This window comes from Mugil cephalus, chromosome 6 (assembly GCF_022458985.1).
Source record: "Mugil cephalus isolate CIBA_MC_2020 chromosome 6, CIBA_Mcephalus_1.1, whole genome shotgun sequence".
Taxonomy (NCBI): domain Eukaryota; kingdom Metazoa; phylum Chordata; class Actinopteri; order Mugiliformes; family Mugilidae; genus Mugil; species Mugil cephalus.
The window spans coordinates 16,661,570-16,688,386 of record NC_061775.1 but is presented as its reverse complement, the minus strand read 5'-3'; the positions used below and the strand labels follow the sequence as shown (position 1 = coordinate 16,688,386).

At 39.3% G+C, this 26,817-nt stretch overlaps 3 protein-coding genes across 6 annotated transcripts in view; 1 reads left to right on the top strand and 2 right to left on the bottom strand.

Moving 5' to 3' along the window:
• Window positions 1-2,240: 2,240 nt before the first annotated feature.
• On the bottom strand, window positions 2,241-10,981 carry tmem38a (transmembrane protein 38A). The gene is made up of 6 exons (XM_047587877.1): window positions 10,450-10,981; window positions 5,938-6,094; window positions 5,277-5,461; window positions 4,612-4,699; window positions 4,107-4,224; window positions 2,241-2,949 (listed from the first exon to the last, which is right to left on the bottom strand). The coding sequence occupies exons 1-6, from the start codon at window positions 10,571-10,573 to the stop codon at window positions 2,746-2,748; spliced, it is 876 nt and encodes a 291-aa protein (XP_047443833.1). The 5' UTR covers window positions 10,574-10,981; the 3' UTR covers window positions 2,241-2,745.
• Window positions 10,982-11,841: 860 nt separating this feature from the next.
• Window positions 11,842-15,033, top strand: lsm4 (LSM4 homolog, U6 small nuclear RNA and mRNA degradation associated). The gene is made up of 5 exons (XM_047586605.1): window positions 11,842-11,980; window positions 12,496-12,537; window positions 13,141-13,239; window positions 13,438-13,618; window positions 14,145-15,033. The coding sequence occupies exons 1-5, from the start codon at window positions 11,978-11,980 to the stop codon at window positions 14,258-14,260; spliced, it is 441 nt and encodes a 146-aa protein (XP_047442561.1). The 5' UTR covers window positions 11,842-11,977; the 3' UTR covers window positions 14,261-15,033.
• Window positions 14,701-26,817, bottom strand: part of rnf213a (ring finger protein 213a) — a 37,049-nt gene continuing 24,932 nt past the window's right edge. For all 4 annotated transcript variants that reach the window (XM_047586600.1, XM_047586601.1, XM_047586604.1 and 1 more), the window contains 27 exons: window positions 26,551-26,671; window positions 26,317-26,414; window positions 26,028-26,207; window positions 25,281-25,426; window positions 24,886-24,964; window positions 24,568-24,682; window positions 24,001-24,205; window positions 23,730-23,920; window positions 23,462-23,590; window positions 22,941-23,051; window positions 22,568-22,804; window positions 22,171-22,258; window positions 21,965-21,999; window positions 21,766-21,866; window positions 21,348-21,501; window positions 21,016-21,190; window positions 20,683-20,771; window positions 20,249-20,500; window positions 19,639-19,768; window positions 19,389-19,466; window positions 19,036-19,216; window positions 18,583-18,787; window positions 18,314-18,391; window positions 18,014-18,211; window positions 17,192-17,281; window positions 16,855-17,033; window positions 14,701-16,638 (listed from right to left, as the gene is read on the bottom strand). In XM_047586600.1, the coding sequence (XP_047442556.1) occupies window positions 16,482-16,638; window positions 16,855-17,033; window positions 17,192-17,281; window positions 18,014-18,211; window positions 18,314-18,391; window positions 18,583-18,787; window positions 19,036-19,216; window positions 19,389-19,466; window positions 19,639-19,768; window positions 20,249-20,500; window positions 20,683-20,771; window positions 21,016-21,190; window positions 21,348-21,501; window positions 21,766-21,866; window positions 21,965-21,999; window positions 22,171-22,258; window positions 22,568-22,804; window positions 22,941-23,051; window positions 23,462-23,590; window positions 23,730-23,920; window positions 24,001-24,205; window positions 24,568-24,682; window positions 24,886-24,964; window positions 25,281-25,426; window positions 26,028-26,207; window positions 26,317-26,414; window positions 26,551-26,671 (3,802 nt within the window). In that variant the 3' untranslated portion in view covers window positions 14,701-16,481. The remainder of the gene's footprint in view (window positions 16,639-16,854; window positions 17,034-17,191; window positions 17,282-18,013; window positions 18,212-18,313; window positions 18,392-18,582; window positions 18,788-19,035; window positions 19,217-19,388; window positions 19,467-19,638; window positions 19,769-20,248; window positions 20,501-20,682; window positions 20,772-21,015; window positions 21,191-21,347; window positions 21,502-21,765; window positions 21,867-21,964; window positions 22,000-22,170; window positions 22,259-22,567; window positions 22,805-22,940; window positions 23,052-23,461; window positions 23,591-23,729; window positions 23,921-24,000; window positions 24,206-24,567; window positions 24,683-24,885; window positions 24,965-25,280; window positions 25,427-26,027; window positions 26,208-26,316; window positions 26,415-26,550; window positions 26,672-26,817) is intronic.

Genomic DNA, 26,817 nt, shown 5'->3' with positions numbered 1-26,817 from the left:
GCAGCATTTCTTTTTTTAGATTATTTTTTAAAAATAACATGTATCTTTGCACTTTATTTATTTAGTAACACATTTTAAACTGTGTGTCTGAAATGCAGCAGTGTTGAGTTATAAGTTATTCAGTGTCTTCAGTGTTACTATGGCCATGTGGTTGTGTAATTCTACTGAGTTAAGAAGAGAAATAAGGTTCTTGGAATAGAAAAAAAAAGGGAAACAAAAAGTATTCATTCATTTTTCAGTTGAATGAATTTAAAGTAAAAGTTTATTTGGTTTAAATATAACAGCTTTCAAGTTAGACAGTATGTGTGTGTCGGTAATGTGATCAGCAGATGTCGCTTACATTCTTAGCTCTGAAGTTTTGGGGGTTTTGGTCCAGATCTCCTCCAGGAGCTCCCACTACCTCCTCCTCCTCCTCCTCCTCCTCCTCCTCCTCCTCTCCGCTCCGCTTCCACCGTCGCAGCCTTGCCCAAAAGTAGCGGGAAGTCTCAGTACTGTGGACCTTTGCCAGAAAAATCAGCAGCTCATGTCTGCCTTCTCAAAAGCCTGTGTGACACATCCAAAGCATTACTGCAAGTACTACACAGCAAGAAATACTGGTTTGAAAGCTTTAATTTAATACTGATTGGTTCAATGATATGTTTGGTTATTAAAACATACAGTTTTACAACCCATTTAATTCCACAGAGGATACATTAGTCACCCAATACTGTACTTAACATCAAAACTGAGTTAATTATACGACTCTTTATGATGCATTGATGCTCTAATCAAATTCATATTATACATTTTACTCCCTTTTGTTTGACAGCTACGTCATAAATTAATATTTTTCATAAAAATATCTGAAGACTTTTAATATATATTGTTTAAAACCACAGCTACTAATTAAAGAGTTTTGTCAGGGACCGTCTTCAGTCATTTTTATACTTCTTAAAACTTCTTTGTCACAAATCAAAGTGAAAAAGATTCTTTTAAATTTGCATTGTGATCCACACTGAAAACTATATTTAGCCTTGTGGTTAAAAGTTAGCTTCACATAACCTAAAAGACTAACAGGTTTACATATGGATAGATATTTGGCCATTTCTCTAAGATAGGCTACTTTACCAACTAATTTTGATACTTAAGCTACATTTTCTTGTAATTACTTAAATACTTGATTAACTAAAATGTCAGTGCTTTAAATGTAACCTGAAAATGCAGCAAACAGACATGTTTCCTCCCTGATCTCTGCTGCTGCTGCTGCGAGGTATGTTAAGGTCAAAGTTTGAGTGTTAACGACCTCCTGCAAACTTCATTAACAACGATTTACTGCTTGTACAACAAGTTGGTGAACGAGGCAGGGGGAGTTTGTCGGGGCGTGACCCCGGGTTCACCACCTCCTGCCAAACTCCCTGCAGCCTCAGAGTTACGTAACGCCGACCCGATCCATGGACAGCTGTCAACGTTTAGTTTTGACTGTAGGTGCATCTGAAACAGTGGAGCTTTAATGATTTGATTTTGCATCGTGTCAAAGGTTCTGTTTTATTTGTTCATCATATGTCAGATTCTCACATCCTTTAGAGCGGAGGCCAATTTCTCAAATAAGAAACAACCTACTGATGACAATTACACTGCACATGCTCAGTAGGATCTCTTTCTGCCTGTGGAGAAGAAAAACACCACTTCATTCAAGTTTTCCACAAATAACGCATTTGAGGAATGAAAGTGTAGCTATTTTCTCCTGCTGTCTAAAGATTAAATCACTGTGAATTGTAGCTTACATCATTTTTCCCCCCAGCATATAAGATTTTATTATGGCTGCCAAGATCAGGGGCAAATACTGTACTATTTAATCATTAAAATTAGATTTGAGGAAATTCATGTCATAAAGTGTTTTTAAATAAAATATACATTTAACTGCATATAAATAATAATAATAATAATAATATAAAGTCTGAAATCATTACACCTTGAGTCTGTTATTTGAGATACAGTGACTCAATATGACTCTATCTGACTTTATTTCTTACATTAAATTTAATATTTAATATTATCATCCTCAGGTTATAAAGAAAGATGTAAAAACATGTTACAATTGAACCCAGTCTTCCTCACTAAAAGACATAAAAAAAATAGAAATCCATCTTTTTAAATGACATTTTTAACTAATATATTGTTGTAATTTGCGAAACCAGCTCACAGTGCTTCATCTGAGACTGTTCATTTTTAATAATCAGACAGAGAAATCAACTCAGACGCTGTGTTTGTCTTGATTTTATTTAAAGATATAATTGTTGTCTTCTCACAGTAAAAAGCAGTCATGTTATGTCACATAATGCTTTATTCACATTTGAATTTCTGATTGAGACTCATGTTAATTTACACTTTCTGATTCTTTCTGAACTCAAATAAGATGAGGCGGGCTGAAAGGAAACCACTTAACACCTGGTAACACAACTACGAAGGCCATCCTAAGGCGACCACGCAGCTCCTCCACACAGATCTGAGCACAGATGTTCACAGAGACATAAGTAAAACGGGTTTAAAATGTCCAGGTAGTGTGAAACATTCGCCGTGGTATTTACAGAGTCCTCGTGCTATGTAAAATGCAGAAAGCACCAAGCTGCTCTAATAGAAAGGCTCTCATTTGGCAAAACAGCAAACTGCCCCTTTTCCTTAAATCAAGGAACAGGAAGTCCCGTCATGCAGAGGCAATGAGGGCGAGTCAGATGCAGTTTCATTGGTGGATCACATCGCGGCGTCCTACTCGGCTTTCTTGGCCTTCCTCTTGCGGGAGCCGTCGCTCAGCTCCTCCTTGGTTTTGTGAGGGGAGGATGGGACAGCGGCGGAGACGTGGTGGTGATCCTCCTCTCCGCCGCCCAGAGCAGAGCCGAACAGCAGGTGGCAGATCCAGGACTCAATGAGGGCGAAGGGGGAGCCGTGAGAGTGTCGGGCGGTCATCGTCACCTGAGAGGAGAGAAATACGACAAACAATTACACTCCACTGACTTAATACACAAACAGATTATACAACAGGGTGAGACACTCAGGCTCCTAGAAGGGTTGATAGTTTCCACTGTGGCTTTGGATGTTCTTTCAAAAGTCGAGTACAATAATCCCTGATGAGATGAACATGAAATCTGAGAGATGAGGCCTTTTACCAGATAGAGACAAAGCTAAAAAACAAGATGCATGAAGAGAAAGTTGAATATGCTGCTTTTGGACCAATTTTCTACTGGCCCCCTATGGGTCTGTGGAGGTACTGCAGGGGATGGTTGCAAAATCTTTGGTTGATTACACATTTTCTTATATATATATATATATATATATATTTTAACTACTCACACGAATTTAAATTTCTTTAAATAAACATTAACATGAATCCAACATATTTAAGTAAAGAATAAAAGATGTCATCTTTCAGTCAACACTTCACTCATTCAGCAATACAGGAGCTACCTCAACAGCGCACATGTTCACACACAGAGCGCCACACTAGACTTGTCAATCTTGTACACAGTAGGCCCCGCCCCTATCAAAACTGAGCCAATCACAAAGCCGCATGATATATGTATATGTAGGTATGTTTAGGTTTTTTTAGGCAGTTGCCCGACCTTTTGTTGCACGTTTGAAATAAAAAAGTGAATATTTGAACCTGGGTGTTATTTGAATAGCTTAATATTGAATGCAAAATGTTAAAAATAATGTTTATTTATAAATAGCTCTAGGCTGAGTTTAATATAGAGCACATATAGTAGGTAGGGGGTCCCTACTTCTTCTAATCTCACCATCAGTTTGGGGGTCCTTGGCTTGAAATATTGTACTACTGCATCGTATTCTTCACTTATAAAATATATCCGAAAACTTGCTTTAAATAATAGTTACACACAACATTTGAAATTCCCATTTAAAAGGCTTTTTCCTTTTTCCACTTGATAAATCTTTTACTTTCCAACTTGAGCTGTAATATTCTGTTGATGTTTAATTGAATTCACCACATTTCTGATCACAAATTTTGGCTGTGGCTACATGATTCTCTCAGGATGGAGAATTATTTTCCTCTTGCATGCAACACAACAACCCCAGGATCGAACAAATGCTGATAACACTGCTAATAGTCACACCTTGCTTGTGGCCATGAAGAGGGTGAAGAGGAGGATGAGGGTGCTCTTGGAGACTGGCAGCCAATGTGTCTCCTGCATGGTGAAGAGGATGGCTCCGTACAGGCTGGCTTTGGTCGGGCTGCCGAGATACAAAAGGCAAAATGTCAGTGAAGAGGACTTCTGCAGCACAGATTAAGATCATGACAAGGAACCTTTGCAGCGTGAAGTGTGAAAACCTGCTGGGTTTTATTTGCACTGAATTAGGATTGAAAGTACTCGGTAGTAAACTGATTGCCTTTAAATATACGTGCCAGTATTTTAAGCCGAGAATAAATGTCAAACATATTGTATTAAAAAAATGTAATTTCACTTGCTGCCACTGTGGGGCGCCAAAACCCAACACATGAATGACTTCCAGAACCTGCTTCATGTTTCTTTCCATTTTTTTTTTCCTTTTTTTTCTTTTTGACCTTTAGGTGTTGTGTGTGTGAAACAAGGGCATACTGTGATGAGTCCATTCTCTTACAATGACATGTTGAGGATCTCGTTGGTCTCGGGCCTCCACACACCGCGCAGCAGCTGCTCAAAATTGGAAATAAGAGCCACTCCAGATCCTGGGGAGATATAAATAGACAGTGGGAAAAATGAGGACGAAAAAAAAGAAGAAAAAGTGGTGTGTGTTTAATGTCACTGCTCTTATCTAGGTCCAGCTTTTCTCCCCTCTTTTTCAACAGGGTCTCACTTAATGTTGTCAAGACTGGAGGAGGCTAGAAACCTTAGAGCATATTTTAATTTCTGTTTTAAATATAAATTTTATGCACAGATTACCACTTTGGATTGTGCAAGCAGCATCTGAAGTAAAAAACAACCCAATTTTTGTAAGCAGTAAAAAAAAATGGAATTCACCAATAAATATCAACATATTTTAGATTTACTACATCTTCGAATGAGTGAACCCCCACTGAAACATTGAAGGGGTATGTGTTGGTAACCAATCCACGCAAACAGGCAGATGTGCAGCTCAGTCATGTGTTGGTTGTGCTGTGAACTGATGTCAGTGAATGCAGCAGGTAACACTGACCTGGGCTTCGTTTTGAAACAAAAATAAGTGAACAACAAAATTTAGGAGGCACTTGTTTTCAGTTTTATTGTTCACCTCCGTCGGTTACACGTCGTGTATAGAAACCTCACCTTTGACATATCCAACGATCACCATAATGAAGAAGCCGTGGTGATAGGCGTGGTGGGCGTGGTGAACACCTGCTGCAATCTTGCGAGTGCGGACCACTTCCTTGAGGCCGACCAGCACCAGCTTGACGGGCAGGAAAGCCACACATTTATAGAAGAGGTTCAGCGGGCAGTAAAAGATGAGGTACCTGATGGAGAAATGGTGGAAAATATTAAACTTCAATAATAAAATGTATTAGTAGTTGTGTGTCTGGTGATAGAAATAGCTGTGATTTCTGTTTACGTCCCAATACAATGAATGAATGGCCTCTAAAATTTTAATTTAAAACTCAAAAGTTTTACATTTACAGAAGCAATGTTACAGCAACTTTGAACGATCCTAAGACTTTGAGTCAACATGAGTTAAAGACCCAACTTAAAATCTGCTGAAATTAAAAATTTCCCTTATTTATATGCAACTCTAAAATGTGTCAAATGCGTGGAGTAAAAATACTAAAATTCTTCTTCTAAAATCTCTCAAAGTCTTATTATCTCAGTGTCTTTAATGGTATTTAGCACCGGGTCACACTACAGGTTTGGATTATGGCCTAAATTACTAGATATGTGGAGATTGACAGACCAAACAAAGGCTGAGCTTGTTAGCTTATTCTGGGGATTTGCTCACCACACAGCCGAGGCCAACAGGATGTGGCTGTTGTGTTGGAAATAGTCGATGGGGCTGCTTCCAAGCATGACGTCTGCCAGTATGTAACTACCAAAGCAGTAGAGCATGGCACAGAGCCACGAGGCCACGGGACTCCTGCGAGAGACCTCCACCGAGCCTGAAACACAAGAGGACGAGCTGTCAGTGACACAGTCCTCACACAGAGTAACGGGGGTGTAAAATATATATATCTATAAACATCACAGTATGTGGACATTATAAATCTGTGTTTGCCTTTTATTAAATACGCAGACTGTTTTCTGGTCTACATCGTTTTAGAAATTATTAATTCCAGGTACTTGTAGCTTGAAGAAGAAAGTATTTGGCGGCTCCTAGTGGTGGCATCAAAAAAGACACATCCCGAATCCTTTGAAAGATACTGTAAGTCACTCTTAACTTCAACTTATAAAATATTTGCATTGATTTGTTTATTTATAAGTATAATGATTAATTTTGCAATTGTGCAAAATGTGTTTTGACGTCTTTATGCATTTTTTTTTTCTCAAAACACGGTCAAAACGTTTTATGTTTTTCAGTCCCCTTATAAATGCTAAATTTAATGACTTTAAAAGCTGTTTTAGGAGCTTTTCTACTCAGATGAATGGGTTCGCAGAAGAAGCTGTTACTGAAACATTCAGGAGCTGTTATCAGTGGATCCAGTGTGTGTCTGTGAGCTGTATCTTGTTCCCCCGCCCAGTCTATCATCGCATACCACGCCCTGATAATAATATCCCTCTTTATCTTAACCTAATATTGACTCAAGACAACTTCAGACATCTATGAGTTGACCGAATGACAACAAATTTCTTGGCCCTTGAGTACTTTTATTTAATTTTATGGTGGATTTTCAAAGCGACCCATGAGCCAGGAAACTGGAATTATCCAGTTAGCTAAGAGGCTTATTCAAGTGTTTGACTATGTTGACAGTCAAATTATGTGAGTTTACATTTCAAAACTAGTTCAGCTGGAGTGTCTGCTGTAAACACACTGTACGAACCCGTCACTTCACAAAAGCATTGGAAATTAAATGCAGCAGTTTGTTTAACTTAAGTAGCACCGGTACTTAGTTCAGCTCAGTGAACCAGAAAGACGTGATGATTGGCAAGGTGTCATCTTTGTTTTCTGCTCCGTATTTGTTCTGAACGGTTGTTTCACATTGCCATCCCACTGACTGTGTTTAAAGATGGTCTAAACCCAAAAGGATTCCTGTCAAGAATGTTTGAAGCTCAAAGGAGGTGGCTCTGGTTCACGTCATATTGGCAACTCCTAATTTAAAAATAGATACCAAAGATAGCACCGATCTGTAAATTATTCACAACTTTACACAATAATATAATTAAAACAGCTGAATTATATGAAAAATGAATACAGAAATTAATTCTAGAGACCAAATTCAAGTGTGTTCCAGGCTCTAAACGTGTTACTTTCTTCTGTAAAGTTGGGCATTTTTAATGTGGAGGAAACACCCTCAAGTGGCCATTTATGGAATTGCAGAGGTTACCACCATAACGAAATTAATTTCTAAATAATCACCAAACGAGACTGGAACCAAGGTGTCAATGACTTTAATCTGCTTTGGCTACTTTAACCTGCACCAACCGATCGTATTTCGTAAATATAGTTTAAAAGACATGATTTGTATGAATTGAAGAAACGAAGATGAGGGAGTATAAACACTAATCTCATATCACCAACCACGCAAGTGTTCCATGTTTATATTTAAAGCATGATATAGCTACGAGACTGTGTTACATTGTTAGAGACATACAGTAAATGGAGATGCAAGGACAAATCTCCAAGAACAGGTGGGTGAGGGTGTCGCGGCGTTAGTGGCGCTCAGTTTGAAAGCAATCTGATCCTGAGAAATGTCACCTCTATAAATACGTTCTGCTCAACCGCTCCTCCAGTCTCGCATCTGTCAAGTCTGTCTTAACCTTTGACCCCACACTTGTGTCCCCTTCCTTCATTCGTGTCCACCCTACAAAAACCTCATTCATGTGCTCCTGTAACATGTGGCGTGTGCTCGGACACATGTTGGGGATGAGTGAACATGAGGTGATCATTCAAATGTCGGCAGGAGGAGTTATTTGACTGTCAAATCATAGATATGAAAATGCAGCTGCAGTCAGACGTCAGTCGGGCGAACTACCTCTTATTTAACACAAAACACAGCAAATCTGCTTTGTTAGGAACTTGAACGTGTTCACTCTGCAACAAATTACAGCAGAGGTTCCTCTGAAGAAGTTACAAATTTGTCGGACTCAATTCTTGCCAATGCCTGGGGCCGACATTACCCACAATGCAACATAACCTCTGAGATTTCGGTTGGGTTATGCTAGTGGAGACTTTAGCTCTGGAAACTGACTCCAGTGACATTACTCGAGTGTATTAAGCACATAAATATCAGATTTAGTTCCCTCTGGACCTGTAAAAAGACTTTAGTGGGTAAGATCGTTAGGGCTTCCCCATGAAGGGACACACCAAGACTATGGTCGGCCATTGTCCTGTGTCAGCTTCAAGCATGTGACCTGCTCAAGGCTTCTCACCACCTTCAGAATAAGGCTTCCTCTGGGTTTCTCTGAGGCACCATGAGACAATTTGGATTATTGATACTGCAGTAAATAAATCTGTTTTCTTATTATTATTTTTTTTAATTGACCTGAATTTTCTGCGAGAGTTTATGGCTTTACTTTTAGCGGTACGCACTTAGGCGTAGTTGGATCCATTTTATTTTGTTCAGCTGAGCTTATTGAATCAGAGGTCAAGTGCATCATTGAGGGAGACTGATTTGATTCAACCCAGTAAACCCATACACATGAAGAGAAAACGACGTTATGAAAGTAAACACACAACAACAACAATTTGGCAAAAAAGAAAGTGCAGAAGCTTCCTATCAAAATTAGTTTCCATCTTCGTCTGATCTCAATATTTAAAAGCACAAATCCACTGTGGGAAAGGGAAATTTTTATCTTATCATCTAGAACACAGGTCTTCAACAGGGGGTCTGCGACCCAAAGGGAGTCCGCAGAGGAACTGCAGGGGGGTCGCAAAATCTTTGGTTGATTGGAAATTTTTTATATATTTTTTTTTAATTTTCCCCCAAATTTAAATTAGTTTAAATACACATTAACATGAATTGGTCAGTCAGTCCCCAGGTGACGCATGCTTCAGTATTATGGCCCCTCTACTATTGCACATGTTTGAAATAAAAAGATGAATATTTGAACCTGTGTATTATTTGAATAGCTTAATACTGAATGCAAAATGAAAATGATAATAATAATAATAATGTATATTTATCAATAGCACTGGGCCAACTTTAATACAGAACACATATAGTAGGTAGAGGGTCCCTGCTTAATCTCTCCATCGGGTCCTTGGCCTGAAAAACTCTAAGTCGACTAGAGCTGGCACCTGCTGGTTATTTCTTCTCATGTAGTCACAGAACAAACATGCTAGCTGGCTGCAATCTTTACAGTGTGTCCGGTGTCCACATTCTTAATCCAGACAAAGGCAAAGTCTTAATCAATCTGCAACTTTTTCTTTTTTTTTTTTTTTTTTTTTGATGTTGGATTGGTGTGTCTGTGTTGAAGGGGACTGTTATTTCAAACCAGACTTCTCTCTTTAACCCTTAACCAGTGAACTACTGCAGACACCCTGCAAATGAAGTATAAAAGAGTATCCTTTAAAAGTTTGTTCACCAACATGAGCAGAAAACGACTGAGCCTCTCTGTTAAAGTGACCTTTTAATCCAGTTTGAGTAAACTTCTACAAACATCTTTGAGGATGTACCTTCCCAGCCCAGTAAGGTCACGCTTTGCTATTAGCTCAACAGCTTACTTCATGTTCAGTGTGAATAACTCATCCGACTGGAGTCTGAAAGTGTGCGGAAGAGGGGCTTCGGAGGCCCTCTGACTCTGTCTATTTCAGGCTCTTCTATTTATTGCTGCTATGCACCGGCCTTCTCTCGGGTTTCATCAGCCTCGGGGCTGTGCTGCTCAAAAGGAGTTAACTTTTAGAAAATACCAAGCTTTACCCAAAGCTGATTGGTTTAATCTACTCTACTCGGGTTATTTCCTACAGACTGAACGAGGCCAGGCTGCAGCAGCGACACACATTCCCTCTCATAAAGCAGACAGAGCTGCTGCTAGAGTTTATGTAACAGGTCATGCTTTATAAGGAAAGGGTAGTATAGCGATAAGAGAAACAGAAAGACCTTGTAGGGGAATCCAGGCAGCTATGTTATGCCAAAAATATGCCATAACTAAATAATATGGATAATATGTGGATTAAATTGATTTTAATAACACTTTCAAGCTTTCAAAGGTTTAACTTAAATAGGTTGTCTTAGATATGTGTTCTTTTTATTGTGGAGCATGCACCTGCCACACAGCTTGCAGCATGGATACAGGATATATTTTAGCAAACAAATAATCTGGAACGGTGGAAGCAAAAGTGCAAAAACACACTCACCTGGCTCATATTTGAGGTAGAGGATGGACACGATGTAATACGCCAGATCAAACACAGGAAACATTCCCATTTTGGAGAAAGCTTGGGCATAATCGCCCAGATTAAGAGCCGACAGCATGTCCATGTTGCCTATCAGATAAACTAGTCCCTGATTTGTTTATATATATATTTTTTCTTTTCTTTTTTCTTTTTTTTTGTAATTCCAACTGCGCAGTCTGAATCAGAAGCCCCCCCAAACCCGGTCCACCGACTCTCCACCAAGCCCCCCGGTCTCGACAGTGAAAGCCTGTGACACTCAAGCCCTCCTATTAATACCCCTCATCTCCACAGCCTCAGCAGCAGCAGCGGCAGCAGCATCATCATCCTCATCTGCTCCGTCCGCGCCAGCTGCTCCGCTTTTTAGGCGACAGGAGGTTTCAGCTGCTTCAGCTGCTCGAGCATTGAACAGAAAAACAAAAGCCTGGTCTTCTTCGTCCCGGTCATCGTCCTCGCTCACAGAGGTTTCGCGTAGCTCCGAGACGCAGTCAGACCCCGGACACGTGTCCGCGCACGAATGCGGACGAAGATCACTTCACTCATCTCACAAACATGTCCCACAAACAGGCTCGGATCCTGCACGCAGGCTGATTCACAGCGAAATGATCGATTTGTTTACACTCCTCCAGGCGACGCAGAGATGTTGATGTGGATGTAGGAATTATATGAAATCTGATTAAATTAATTACAGGACGAATGTACATACACTTACATATTCATATACATAGGGTCTATTATTGGAACTGAAGACTTAGTCGATATCTATATTTTTTTATTCTATCCTAAATAATAACCAAAGCAGTGACCGCTATTTCCACTAGGGGGCGACAAAGCTACAGGAATAAAAACGCGTCTACATAATTACTTAATAATAATAATAATAATAATAATAATAATAATAACAATAATAATAATAATAAGAAATATAGATTATTTGTATCTTAAATCAATATTATTTGTAGCTTTTATAAAGGGTCTCTGTCACATTTTGATCAAAAAACGTGTATTTCCCCTATTTCACTGATCACAGATGTTAAATCATTCACTTTCCATTCCTTATTTATAGAGAGTTAAAGGTGAAAGCCCCTGACCATGATGGTGGGCAGCCAAATCAAGTACTTATTTTCTTGATTTAGCTGTTACTCTGCTAAATGTGGTTTGAGAAGCAGCATTCCCCATACCCACGCTCAGGCAGAAAATATAATACAATGTCCCCACGAGGAATCATTAAAGGAAGATTCAATAATAATAATAATAATAATAATAATAATAATAATAATAATAATAATAATAATAATAATAATAATAATAATAATGTGATGAAGACCCTGTCCTATCCGGTTGAGGGCAGTAACGCGCCCAGTAGCGTCAAAACTACCCAAAAAAAACGAAGAAGAAGAAAAGGCGGAAGAAGAAGAATCGGTGGGAAAGTCGTGTTTGAGAAGGGCCGCGATAGCAATAAGGGCTTAAAAAGAAAAGAGATACCACAAAAATGGTAAGAATCATATAGTTTTTTTTTCCAAATCTCTGACATTTTATAGTTTTGTAATTTTCCGTAACGCATCCGAGTTAGCAGCGTTAGCAGCGGCGGCTCGCAGCCGGTGTGGTAGCTAAGTTGAGTTAGCCATTGTAGCTAAATTCAACATAATTTACCCAACGTTGCTACTTTTAAATACTGAACATTTGTTGGAGTTGAGATTATCCGAGATCATCCACATCCTGGGTAGTTTGATGACAGCACTCATTGCATAAACTGCATGATTAAAAAAAGCTGCACCTCGCAGTTGTACTGTCACACCACACCAAACAGAGGGAGAAGATTTCACTAAAATGAAACAAAAAGCTGGATGATCCGTGGTTTATCCAATGAATAAATCAGACTACCTGCAGTGACCGTGTAATCCACGAAATTTGAAATCCTAAATGATGTCTCCCCCCTGATGTATTGATCAAGTTCACCCAAGTATTTAAATAACAATATATTCTGACTTGTTTCTTTATTTTTTCCAGCTTCCCCTGTCCCTGCTAAAGACTGCCCAGAACCATCCTATGGTGAGTAGACCCCAACTCTCTCTGAGCTTGTGTAGGCTTTTCAATAATGTGTATTAATCCTGGTCTAAAAATGTAAAAAGGCTGGAAGATGTTAATTGTTCTGCGCCATGTGTGGCATCATGAAAATTGACTTAAATCATATCTGAACTAATCTTTAGCACTTAACACCTGTTAAAAAAAAAAAAAAAAAGCTAAACCAAACATAGCTGAGTTTAAGTTTTTTACACAGGGACTGTAACAAGCAGATACTTACCGGTAATTGGAGGATTTGTTCTACCATTTGGTTGCTCCCAGTTACATGCCCAGGTATGAAAGATAGAAGAAGCCTCTTGAATGATGGAGAAATGTCTTCAGCAAAAGCCAACAAGTCCAGCTGCCTTTGTTTTAGCCTTGTTAGCGTTGGATATACCTGGACTTGGATGACCAAAAACACATCAAACTCGAGCTCAGTCTGTGTGTGTGTGTGTGTGTGTGTGTGTGGTCGCTGGCTTTGTAATTAATTATGTGTAGTCTGTGGTTGGTTGTTGTGTCTTCATTTTTATGCTCCACTGTCTAAAAGACTCCTAACAACCCGCCTGTTTGTCCTGTCCTTTGTCTCTACAGCTGGTGGAGCTGAAGAATGGAGAGACGTACAACGGTCACCTGGTCAGCTGTGACAACTGGATGAACATCAACCTGAGAGAAGTCATCTGCACCTCCAGGGTAAAGCTGAGCACTGCCCTCACTTTCTCTTTGGTGTATTTATTTTGAAGATGGCTTCTTCTGATTGCAATTAATGGTCATGAGGTTACATTGAGGTTTATATTCATTTTGTTCATAGCGTTCATAGTGTAATTAATTTAAATCAAGCACAAGTATAAAATATTTAACTTTTTTCTCCCTAAAACTGGCCCCTCGCAGGATGGCGATAAGTTCTGGAGGATGCCCGAGTGCTACATCCGAGGAAGCACCATCAAGTACCTGCGAATCCCTGATGAAATCATCGACATGGTGAAGGAGGAGGTGGTGTCGAAGGGCCGCGGACGTGGAGGCGCCCAGCAGAACAAGCAGCAGGGCAAAGGCAGAGGAGGAGGTGGCCGAGGTGAGTGGAAACGGATTTTGTTGTTTGTGTCTGCTGAGTCTTACCATCGGGAAGCTGAAGCTTTCGCTCAAAAAGGCAGAATTAAACGTAACAGAAACATATTCCGGTTGCTCGGCGCATCATCCCCCAGCAGCCGAGATCTATAGCCGCGTAATTAAGGGATGGTTCAGTGTCACCTGAGCCTCACATTCTACTTTTTGAAACTTTAGTAACCACAAGTAAGTGTGTGAAACCATCTATTGGGGTAATATGATGCTGTTAAGTCTTTAAGATACGATGCAGATTGGCCTTTAAAGGTCTTGTATCGAAGAAGAAATGCCAGGAAAAAAACAAAAACAATAAATCCTCTCAATAAAATCCTCAGAAAACAAAATGCTGTGAGTGTCTTAATAAGTTCTTTTCTGTATTTTATATAATGGCACAGATGTCAATAAAACCTAATTAATTCCCATCCTTGGTAACTGTGTCTAAATTCCCAGAATTTATCGATTCCCACAGACACTTATGTCTCTTTTGTCCCCTGTAGGTTTGTTTGGTGGCCGTGGCCGAGGGATGACGGGTCCCGGTCGGGGCCAACAACAGCAGCAGCAGCAGCAGGATAAGAAACCAGGAAAACCACAGGGAATGAAGAACCAGCACTGACAGGCAACGGCTCATCCTGTCTGTCAGAACGATTCCTCCTTCAGTACATGAAGACAACATTAACTGGTGTGTGTTTCTGCTGTGATGTTTGACAACCGAACGTTGTAGAAATCTCACCGGGAGACGTCGAGAGAAGCTGTGCTGTGGCACTGAATTTAGTTTTTTTTTTTTTTTTTTAGCATCTGGAAGTTGGTATTAACATTTCTTTTATTATTATGAACACATGTACCAGTCAGAGCCCGCAGACTTCACCTTTCACTGTTGGTTTATGTGCGATTACAACAACACAAGCATGTTGTATCATAGACATGATCTAAAGTCTTGGGTTCATCTGTTGGTTCACTGGAGCAAGGTTTTTACTTCTGGTTTTCTTTGGTCAGTCGTCGTCTCAGGTGTAGTTTTCATGGTGTAGAAAGCACCAACTTCTGTTGCATGGAAAGTTTTCTTTTTTTTTTTTTAACTTGCTCTTCATTTCTCTGTTTGTGATGTTCTGTTTGCGGTTTAGTTTTGTCCTTCTCCAGCACTGATCACAGCAGAGCGGCAGTCAGGAGCCGAGGGTTCAGCCCCAGATAATCAACACTTTTGTTAAAGCATTTCTGACACGTGATGATGTTAATTAGGTTTATAGGGAGAGAGGAAAAAAAAAAAATTCTCATATTCTTAAGTCTGAAATGGGTAATTCCACCGTTGGGTTTCATTTTTATTTTTGTAACATGAGACGATATTGTAATTTATTTACAGGAGAACATGAGAATAAAACAGTTTTTGTTAAAGGAGTCGTATTTATTGAGAAGAAGTCGTGTGTTGAGGTTCAGCCTCAAACTAATTTAATGTTGGAATCAAATGACACTTTAGACACTGTGTCGTGATTAATGTTGTAGACGACCATCTACTGTTGGAGTTTATAGTTTAATAGAAAAGGAACTGGGATGACTGAGTAAACTTTTAACTACATGCTGCATATATGTATAAATAGAAGTAGCTTGAACTTCAACTGAATTTATTTATTTTTTTGGTCACATGAAGGATCAAAGAGCAGCCAATATTACCTTTACTTGTTCCAAATACTTATAGACACTAAAGTAAATTTTGATTCATTTGCAGTTTTCTCACAAAATTGGAAAAAAAAGTAGGACACAGTTTTTTATTCATTTGTTGAATGAGAGTAAGATTTTACATTTTATTTATTACAACAGTCCTCACCCGTATATAAACTGATCAAACAACACATGACGCATTTCCATATTTAATGATTAACATTTTAAACTCAAACAGAATAAACATTCACTGCTTGCAGCATCAAGGATTTCTTGATTTTCAGCAGTCGACCGGTGCATAAGGCAGATTTATGGCTTTAAACACTTCATGATCTGCATTGTTTAATATCTAAACATGATTGTGCTAAAAAAAAAAAAAAAGTATAACAGGTCGACACAAATAAACATTCGACATTGTAAATGGTAAAAATGTAAATGAAAACAACGGAAATGCAGTGAAAATAATTATATTATAAAATTGAAAAAGACTGAAAAATAGAAAATATAATGAAAAACAAAAAGATGCAAAGCATCTAGTTTGCAATTTCCCCTCACTTGTTACCATGCAGATTCATCAACTTAATAGAAACATCAGCATAATCTACAGACATAAAAAAGCTCTGATATATGCATTTGAGTCAGCATTTGAGTAAAACTTTCAACTAAAAAACTGATAAACAGGAATTAAACGCGCTCTAGTTTTTATCTGACTTCCTGTGCGTCACTCACATCTTTTTAATTCTTCACATTTGAAAAAAATAAAGAAAATAGAAACAATAAAATAAACGTATGATCCCTGATTGTCTGAAAAACTCAACTGTGTCGTCCAGCAGCATGGGAAACTTACACATGTCCAGGCTCAACGTACAAAAATAAGACTGACATCGTCTCATGTAGCTATAAGGAACGTTTAACCTTCATGATAATGAGGATACATTTAATACACAGCAGCAACAAATAAATCAGAGCACTAAACACCAGCTGGTAGAAATTCTAACATCGGACGCTGGAGTTCAATAGTAAAATAATTGTAGGAAATTTTTTTTCAAAAGAACTAATAATCTCATATTAAAATGGCCTACAACATATGATGTATGCTTGTCTAACATTTTCTGAGCAGGTCCTGAAATTTATAAATCAACAAAAGCAGAAATTAACAAAAAATCCTTTCAAACGTGTCCTGTTCATCCCTCCATCAACCACTCCTGTTTGGCTATGACGGCGTATTTCCACATCTCGACAATCTGGGACAGCTTGAGGTTTTCAGGGAAGCTCTCCTCCACGTACCGGGGGACCTCAGCGTGTTTACGGTCCATGTGGTTAGCCACCGCCGTTTTAAGACTGAGGAGGAACAAACGAGGATAATCATCAGTTACATCTGATAAAAACATGGGAAACTTTACCCCAGAAATTGCTTTAAAAAGTTATTTTGTTTCCCGACAGGTTACACTTTCAACTACGCTGGTTAAGAGTTTGTTAAACAATTGCCATGCTAATTCGCTAATTCGCACACAGTAAAGTAAAACTACAACTACACTTCACTATTCTGTAGTTTACCTGAAGTTTGGCTTGTACAGGTCTGTGGCCCGCGGGCGGCCCAAACTCAGCAAGAGGAACTCGTGCACCTCCAGCTGCCACTGGTCCACGTTCCTCTTGGACATGAAGCCTTTCAGGTCGGCCTTGTCGTCCTCCGTCAGTGGCTTCTGGTACTCAGCCGGATATTCAGAGAAGGGATCCTGTTCACAGACACAGTTAGGGATTTTATGGATTTTTATCTTTTTTTTTTTTATGTACATCAATGTTTTCTGAATGAGTGGGACTATATTACTAAAACTAGTATTTTCTACTCCGTGCTCCTTGTTTGGTTCTCAACCAAAATGTCTGCACCACTTACCATCTTGAGACGCAGCATGTTTTCAGATTTGAGGGAGGAGAGGAGCTGCCAGAGAGAAACGCAGTGTTTGAGAGAGCATCTCCTCAGAGCCTGGAACAAAAAAGCAGCAGATTTATATGAAGTGTGTTCCTCACAGTCTTCTGCCCTCCTCCGGCATTTTTGCACATTTTTTAAAACTTTTTTTTTTCTTCTTTGGTGATCTTTTTGGCTGCGTTACAGCTTGTGGCATGACTTGCTTGCAGGAACTCTTCTCTTTGGTCAAAAGTTTGAAATTTACTTTTTCTCCCACATGTCATTTATACTCTCATGATGGAATTTTCACCCTCTGGACGCAAAAATGTACACGTTCAAAAAATATGCTAAATATAGCGACAGAGTCGCTAAATTCTGTCGGTCATGAGCAAAGACACGTCAGAATAAACCATTGTGTGAGGGGTGAAGATGAGCCACTTTTATAAATATAATTAAAATATTATATTTATAATAATATATATAATTAATAATGTCATATTATTAAAACGTAATTAAAATGCCAAGTTTTAAATACGGATATGTGATAGGAAAATTAAATGAAAAATAAAATGGCGAAGTTAATTGGACCACTCCAATTGGTTTGCGGGGCCGGGTCTGTGGGCCCCTGGTCTAAGGTGTCAGAGGATTGCAAGGATACCTGTTCTCTTTCCATTCTTTAACCTGTGTGCATTACGTTTTCAAAAACTCAGACGTAAGATAACTGTCCCCCAGCTCAACCTATTAACTATCCAACCTGGGTTTAGGAAACCTTACTGTCGCTCCAGACGACGATGGTGCACACGCACTGACCTGCAGTATTTGAGGATCAATGTTTTGGGCCATCTTCAGTACGTCCTCGAGGTAAGAGACCAGCGGCATGAGGGGGTCGCCACCAGTCATTGAGAGGAAACCCAGGAGCAGCTCCAGGATCTTAAGCGCCTCACACACTTGGCTGTAGGAGTCCAGCTCTCTGGACACAGCGTTTCGGGTCAGAGAAGTCAGAACGGCCTGAAAGAGGAAATGGACCGGTCACTTTCACAATTATACACTTTTGCTAAAACTAAAATATCAATGTCATGTTTTGATAAAAACGCAGATTTGTCATTGTACCTGAGGCACCTTTCCTTTGACAGTTTTGAAAATGGATTCATAGTCTCTCTCTTGTGTGTTGACCAGAGTGGGAATGCCCTAAAATAAAGCACAGACAGTTTAGTGAAGAAGGGAAAGTGCAAACAGGACAGTAAAATGAGTTAGAAAGATACAGAAAAGTTGTTGAAAGAGATCCAGCCGAGTCTGTTCCTTAGTGGACAATCGAGTCAATACAAAGCTTGACTGTCCTCGTCTCATTGCATTAATTAAGATGAGCTGTGGGGACTCACTGTTCGTGTGATGAGAGGCTTTCCCTGCAGGATGCGGGTGAGGAGCTGCTGCTGGATCCTGGGCAGGTCGTACTGTGATATTGTCTCATGGCCACGCTCCAAGCTGTACTGGCAGTTGGATAAAACCAGAGGGAGCAGGTCCTTCTCCACGTCATACTGGATCACATGCTGCTCCATCAGCTCCACCACGCTCACCCTGTAGCCGCTTCAGACATCAAAAACAAATCATCCGTTGACATTTTGATCCCTAGAACATTTCTATTTATATTTGCATTATTTTGCATAAATAAATCTTTGCATAGAAGAATCATCGTTTACTGTACAACCTCTGTACAACACGCTCTAGTGCTCATAGTGTTTTTAGACACGAGACTAAAAACGGCAAAACAGAGCAGCAGCATTCTGCTACAATCCACTGCCTTAAAGTCAGCAATACAATAGTATGTTTTGCACCTGCTGTCCTCTCCAGTGTGTCTGTCCACAGCGTTCACCAGCTCGTTGTGCAGCGCCACCAGGTAGCTGACCAGCCCGGTGGCACACAGGCCTGGACCCTGGCGTCGGGGAAGGAGGTACTGAAAGTCGCTGTTCAGGTTCAAATCCTCACTACAAAATTCCTCTGGGATTTTCAGCTCATCTGTAATTTGGGAAGATCACGTCAGTATTTCTGTTTAAATATTTAATAACACAACAAATGAAAAAACTGAAGCATACAGTAATTTTATGCACACAGACAGAAAAAATAATAAAAAGTAAAGATGCACCCATATTTGTCATTTGTATTGTTGAGTGCTAAGTGATTTACTTACTGCTGGTAACGGACAATCTAAGCAGATTCCATGTTCTCAGGAAGGTGTCGATGTGTTTTTCGTACCAGGCCCTCCGTTCTGAAATAACAATGATTCAATACATTTTATTTGAATGACAAAAAAAAATAAATGAAAATATGCCACACATCAGCTGTTTTCTGTCTTATTAGCTTCTACCTATTTCAATAGTTTGTTCAGTTATTCAGTTATTAAAAGTTAACATTTTTGTGATAAAACAATGTCTGGGTACCTGTTTGCTTTTCAATGAACTGTGCGATGGAGCCGGCTATTTGCTCGGATGCATTCTGATATTTTCTCACTAAATTTTTCTGCAATCTTAGGATTTCTGGAAGGAACTTTATCTGGCGAAATTCTCTCTCCTGCAAGAAAAAAAAAAGACAGAGAAACAAATTTAAGGGCAGATAAGCCTTATAACCGCAAGACATTTATAAAGCTTCTAAGATGATTCACTACAGTAAACGTTTGTCCCTTTCTAATTTTAATGATCAGTAATATCCAGCTAAATGCTCGTCCTATTTTTAGCTCGTCACTCATGTGATCTCGAAGAGGCTCCTGCTATCCCACAATAAAACTTCAAAATGAAATAAATACGATTTATATATATGTACTTTCTGAAACTGAGAATTACAAGTAATGGGATTAAAAAGTTAAAAATCTTCAGGGTGGTAGATGAAGACAGACCATACAGTTATTAAATCTTTACGAATGTTTTACCTCAGGGAAAAAGTGTGGACCCAACTCAAGGATCCAGAGGAACATCTATGATAGATTTCCTCATAATCTGGCCAGTAGCTGCCTGCTAATTATTCCAGAAAGCTCTACACCTTGTAGATATTCACCTTCTGCAGGAACCTCCAGAGCAGGGGCAGCTCTTCTTTCTGATCTTTATGCTCCACAATGTGCGTGAGGCTGAGCAGCGAGAGCCTCTCCCTGCAGCTCCACACTGCTGAGCTGTGGACCTGAGAGCCCTGCTGCAGCGACGCAAGGAAGGTGCAGTCATCACCGAAGGTTGTCCTCATGATTAGGTTGGAAGACACTCGGGGGTCAGTTCTGATGTTGCGCTTTGCTTCTTGCAGGAGTCGATCAAGATCCTAGATACAAAACCAGTACGTGAGCAGTGAGTATCAGCAGAATCAGAGCATTTACGGTAGCATGCATGTCTACCGTCGGCCATAAATATGTGAATGGTCATAAGAGACAATGTGCAGTGTCAGCAAGTAAGTTTTACTGGTAATAGTAAAAAAAAGAATACATTGTATAACATGACAATTACCTTCAACTTAGGTGTAATAATATCTGTAGCCACAGCCGTCTCCCAGGTGTTTCTGGATGCCTTAGTTTTCAGTAGAGGGTCAATACCAGCTAGATGAAGTCAAATATAAGATATTATTACATATTTAGATATAAAAGAGGAAAGTTATGATCTTATTTTATCTTCAGGTTCATTTTTTTACCATTTATTCCTGCCATATGACAACATTGTAGATTTTAATTTGGGTATGTACGACTATTTACAGTGTCTTAAAAAGTGATTCACTCTTTCATGATTTAGACGTTTATATTAAATATTGATTGTTTCACAGTGTCTGACTGACGGACTGCTTACAGTGGCTGTCGGGACGTAGCTCTTGCAGGGACTTGAGCACCAAGTGGACAACTGTAACAGTGTCATCATTTCCTTTTCCCAGTGCCCGTTTCAGCTGATCCAAGTCCTTTGTTATGTGTTGAGTGAGAAACGCACGGACGTCCTCCACTCGTGGTTGGATGATTTGCTGGACAAGCTGAATAAACCAAGCACGGGCAACAATGCCATGGTCAATTTTAAGAGAACAAGCAGAGTACACACGGACGTTTAAGAGTCCACAAAGTGCTAGTAAACAGTAGCTGCTGATCATTTCCAGATATCCCAAAGATACAACTGACTCTTCATCTGCTCACCTGGGGATTCTCAGAGGCTCCCAGGAGCATGGTCAAATGTGTAATCAGTCTGACCAGTGTGAAGGGAGTTAGAGACATGTTTTTGGTGTCCAGGGCTTCTGAGTTGTCTCTGCGTTCAGGGTCTCCCAGGATGTGACCGGGCCTTGTGTGATCCCTAAAACAACAGATAGTAGGTTTAACACAAACACTGACTGGTGATTTACCAAGAAAGTATTTTACACTTGGTGGAGGCATGGTCATTTATTTGTGTTAACCAAATTACCTGGTAATTTACTTATTTGTATGTAGCTGATACCTCACACTCACAGGGTAACTATATTTGGACTATGATTATGGATTATCATCATAATCATGATTCACCCAATAATCCCATTTGAGTAAAAGGGCACACAAAACTGTTATAATTAATACCACTCACTTTAGCTTAACCTGTCTGGATCCAGGGAAGGCTACGTGGTGTTCACCTCCAACGTCCTCCCCACACTCTGGACACTGACCTCTCTCCGTTGGCAGACCACACTGCAGTGAAGGATACCAGATACAGTTCATACAATATACTCCATACCTGCAATTACTGTGGGAAATGCATTAAGTGGAGCAGCATAAAAATAACTTACCTCATCAACAAGGAATGGATGATTATTTGGACACACTGTGGAAAAATGAATCGACCAATTAATATGGACTCATAGAGACAAGTGATAAACTAAAAATACATATTAGTAAATTAATAAATACCTTTTTTGTTTGAGAAATTTGTAGCAATTGTTCTAATAATTAGAGTTGTAAGAAAACATGGTGTATAGTAGTTGAAAATACTTACCATACCAAGTGAGCTGACCATGGTCTTGTTGTAGGACTGCCTGGGTAACAGCTAAGATGTCATCAGGCATTGTGGGTATAAAAGCCCCCTTTTAAGTTAAAGGAAAAGAATGTTCATGAGGTGGAAATAATTACCAATAACTAATGTAGCAAACAGTTTATGGAGTGTTTCTTTTCAGTTGTAAGATTCTGATTGCATAACAGAGTGTACGCAGTAACTGATTAATAAAACTTTCAGAGCAAACTATCATACAGTATATTTGGTCGCGTTGTAATATGATAAGGAATTTTGATTTTGACATTTGAAAACAAACTACATCGATTATGTAAAGCGCCTGAAAGAGAGCAGCTGACACCCGGAGCTGAAGTGGTCAAAGTTACAGTTACAGACAAGTTACCTGCATCTTTTCAGGGGTCAGAGCCAGGTGCTTGAGTGGCCTCAGTAGACAGTGATTCCCACTGAGCAGCACAGCTTTCAGGTGGATGATCAGCTCAATGACAGTGCTCTCTATAGTACCATGAGCAGGAACTGGGGCCCCCAAATCATTTTTCACCAAGGCTGAAGCAAACTTCCTTATTTCCTTTTGATGGAGATAGTTTGAGCCCTGGATGAGATCTTCAAATGCAGCACATAACTAAAAAAAAAAAAGGTAGAGGAATACATACAAGGCATTAGCTAAGATTTAATTAGCTTTGGGTAAGTTTCAGTTCTTGCATGTGTTTGTTCAAACCCTAAAGAGTACTGACTTGTGTTTTTTATGATGCTCATACCTCAGACTTAGGATGAAGCTCCTTTTTTTCAGATCTGTACAGTGTTGTAACGTCTCGGAAAAGAGCCAGGAGGACAAACACTGTCCGAGTCCTTGGTGATGCAGTGCATCCCTGAATTAATCAAAACACAGAACTAGCATCACTGCTTTTACTTTACATCACTGCATGCCTCCATCAATTGGTCAGGTTGCAAGGATAAAGTGTAAGTTATTAACTTTTTTACAGACATCATTGTGAAAAAATCTCTTGACTAGAGTAAGACTTGTTGAGTTATGGCCAAATATAGTGACCACCAAACACTAATTTGTGTCCATTTTTGCTCAAATTTGAAGAAATTCCTTTGAGGTGTTCCTGTGAATCCATAAATGGATTAATAGCTAACGACATGTTTTATGAGGTCATGTCAGACATTTGACCTTCAAATTCTAATCTAATCATCTTTGAGTTGCACTGAAAGTTTGGGTGAAATCTTAAAAACTCCCTTGAAGTTATGAAAGAGGGGGTGAGAAGAAATACTGTACCTCACAGACTTCCTCTATTTTCTCTACATGATGGACACCATCCGCTACTGCCTTGGCAACTGCACCCCTCACTTCTTTGTACTCCTCACCATACACGAGATAGTGGTCCACCTGGCCTCTGTCCTCATTCTGTTCACACCATGAACAGGGTAAGAGTAGCAAAAACAAGTTTCAGTATCAGCAAACTGATGTTAAATGGTTCTGAAATGTGATGGTGAATTCATGGATGAAGATGACTGGTCCCAAACGCAAATGAACGCTGCTCTACCTGCTGATGGATCTCTTCAGGGAAAAGCCAGTTGAAGTCTGGTTGTTTCACCAGTGTCTGGATGAGAGCTACACCCTGCCATTCGCTGAGCTTACGAATCAGGTAAACACGGTACCAGTCATTCCCACCATCCTTACAGAGCTTGATCACCATGTTCAGAAACTCTACTGCTCCGTCTGGAACACTGTTGCCTGCAAAACCAATGTAATCAAAAATACTGTTAACCAATGTTAACCACTGCAAAAAGTGGTGTAGTTAAAGTATATCTCACCAGACAGTTTTCCACTGATGAGCTGGGCAGCCATGGTGAGCGTCAGACGCAATTGGGCAATGTGCTGTAGAAGCTGAATAGTGACCGTCCCAGGAGCAGAAGTGGTTTCAGCCAAAAAGCCCTGAAGGAATGCTGTTCCTTCATTGAAGAACTGCAACTCTTGAGTCCCGTTTCCCTCCTGAGGTGTTTTCTCCCACAGTGAGTCCTGTGAAGACCAAGGTAACAGTTGGTGGTACGGTTAAAGTTCACATTCATGCCCCATTTAGAAACTGTCGGGTAACTCAAACTAAATAGATAATTAGCGTACATACATTACAAATTCCTATATGACTTAGGCAGTTATGCTATCATGCTAACCATGTTTGTTGCAGTCAGAAAGAAATGATAATAATAATTAAAAAAAAAAAGCTACATTGAGTTTTATTCAAATCCATTTTATTACCAGATTAGGCCTGCTGGAACTCTACTACGCTAAAATAAACTAAAAAATGTAAAAAAAAAAGAAAAAGACTGCATGAACATTTTTTTATACTATTAAATGTAATAAACAATCTGGTCTTGTTCTACCTCCAAGCAGTTGATGTATAATGCATAAAGCTCTGCTTTATCCGCTTCATCCACAATTGGGCTGTTTTCAACTGATGACAAATGCTGCTGCAAAAATTCCTTGACTTCATCAAACCTGAAACACAGTTATGTTTATATATTTGTTACAATGGATGAGGGGTTTGCCAGGTGAGACAGACATCAGGCTGCAATTCCCACACAACCAAAATTCTTTGTCTTTATCTACTTATACTTAATAATTGGCAGATAGCTCTATTCATCTACGTGTTAAAATAACATAACCTCAATAATAATGTCACAGTCGCACATTGAGTTTACCTGAACTTCAGGAGCAGTTTCAGTATCACAGATCGCACAACTGGGTTTTTATCTGGAGACTCATCGAGTGCTGACAGATCTGGTTAGAAAAATGATTCAGAGAAAATATTAACAAACAAATAATAATAATCTTCATTTCATACGTGCAATCTGATTATGCACATGTGTACATAAACAATCAACAAGCATATATATTATAAAATTATTAAAAAAAGGATAGATAATGACAGTACACTGTATACTTTGCAGATACAGTAAAAACGTCCCCAGTAATAATTTATGTTCAAAGTGGTCACACCTGTCAAATACAGTGTCAGAGAAATTCAGCATCATAAGAAAATAAGGTGAAGAAAATGAAGAGGAGTTCTTGACTAGGAGTTCTAAAGTTGTGGTACCTGTTTCAATCATCAGGAAGGACAACAGTTTGGTGATGACTCCCTGGATTGGCAGCGTGTTGTCCTTGAACCACACGGTAGAGAGGAGATCGATGAAGAAACCATTGTTACGCCGCCTGAAGTCTGCATTTTTCTTGATACAAACTCTGAAGAGGCAAAAACAAACAAAATATAAATATATATCTCACCTCAGGTCACTTCTCATGTTCTATTACCACGTATCCTCACCAGTCTATTGCAGGGCTAACAGGCAACCATTTGCACTCACACTCAAAACTATGGGCAATTTACAATCATAAATATATATATATATAAAAAGTAAAAATGAAAGCAGAAGTCAGTTATTATCAGAATTAGCCTTTACTAGAGGATTCCCCAAAGAGTCTAAGTTCCATCTCAGTTTTTCATCACAACATCCAATTTTGAATCGCCTCAATATGCACCTTTTACGCTCACCTGACTTGGTAGGGAAGTATTCATGTATCCACATTTACAAATCATTGATATCTGCCACATAGCTCAGTATGTCAGTGACATAAAAATGTCATAAAGAAGAGTTGTTAACTACTGGACAATATTCAAAGGTTCTAAAGCACCAACTACAGTCTTGACATAGGCAGTTTCACAGTATACACTAAACGTTCTTGAATATGAACGTATGCTAGGACACAGCTGTATTTTCAGGACTCTCTGTATGTGATTGTAAGGAGAGTGGGTTTGTATTGTGAACTATTCTGAAAATCTCACCTTAATTCGTCGGAAACTTGCGGTTGGAAGTTATCGGGCAAGACTTGCTTGCAGTAGGGACAGAATAAGTGTCCTGCATCAATACTCAACTTGATGCATTTTGAGCAGTAGATATGACCACATGGCAGCCCCACGGGATCCTGAGACTCTCTCGTGCACACTGCACACTGAAGTCCATGCCTTCAGGAAGATGTAACCAATGTCAAACAAAGTTAATTAAGTGGAGCTATAAATATTCTTTGTTTTTTTTATCCAAAATAATCGCAGGGTCAAATGAACAAACCATTACCTGAAAATCAGATCTACTGCCCCTTGTTTGCAGGACTTCAGTACATCAACTACAGCTTCAAAAACCTTTGTAGATTTTACTGAGTTTCCCTCCAGTACCTGAGAAGTAGATAAGATGTTCCTATTAGCTGAACTCCATGTAGGACAGGATAGAACAAACAGAATCACATATGCATGCTTTTTTTTTTTTTTTTTTTTGTAGAATATATTTGTGATAAAAAAAAAATCTACTCACCCTGTTTAAGGTTTTAGAGTGTTTTAGGACGAGCGTCCTGAGCTGCATGTCTTCATTCTGGAAACCCAGCAGCATGTGTTCCACAAACAATGATAGGAAGTAGATGCGCATCCAGCCGTTACTATAAAATATTGCAGAACATAATCAGGTTGTTGTGCAAATACAGTATATGCATAATCTACATAATATAGGATTATATTTTATGATAACACTTTACATAGGCGCAGTTTCCTAAAGACACTTGTTAGTAGACAACCACCTTAATCA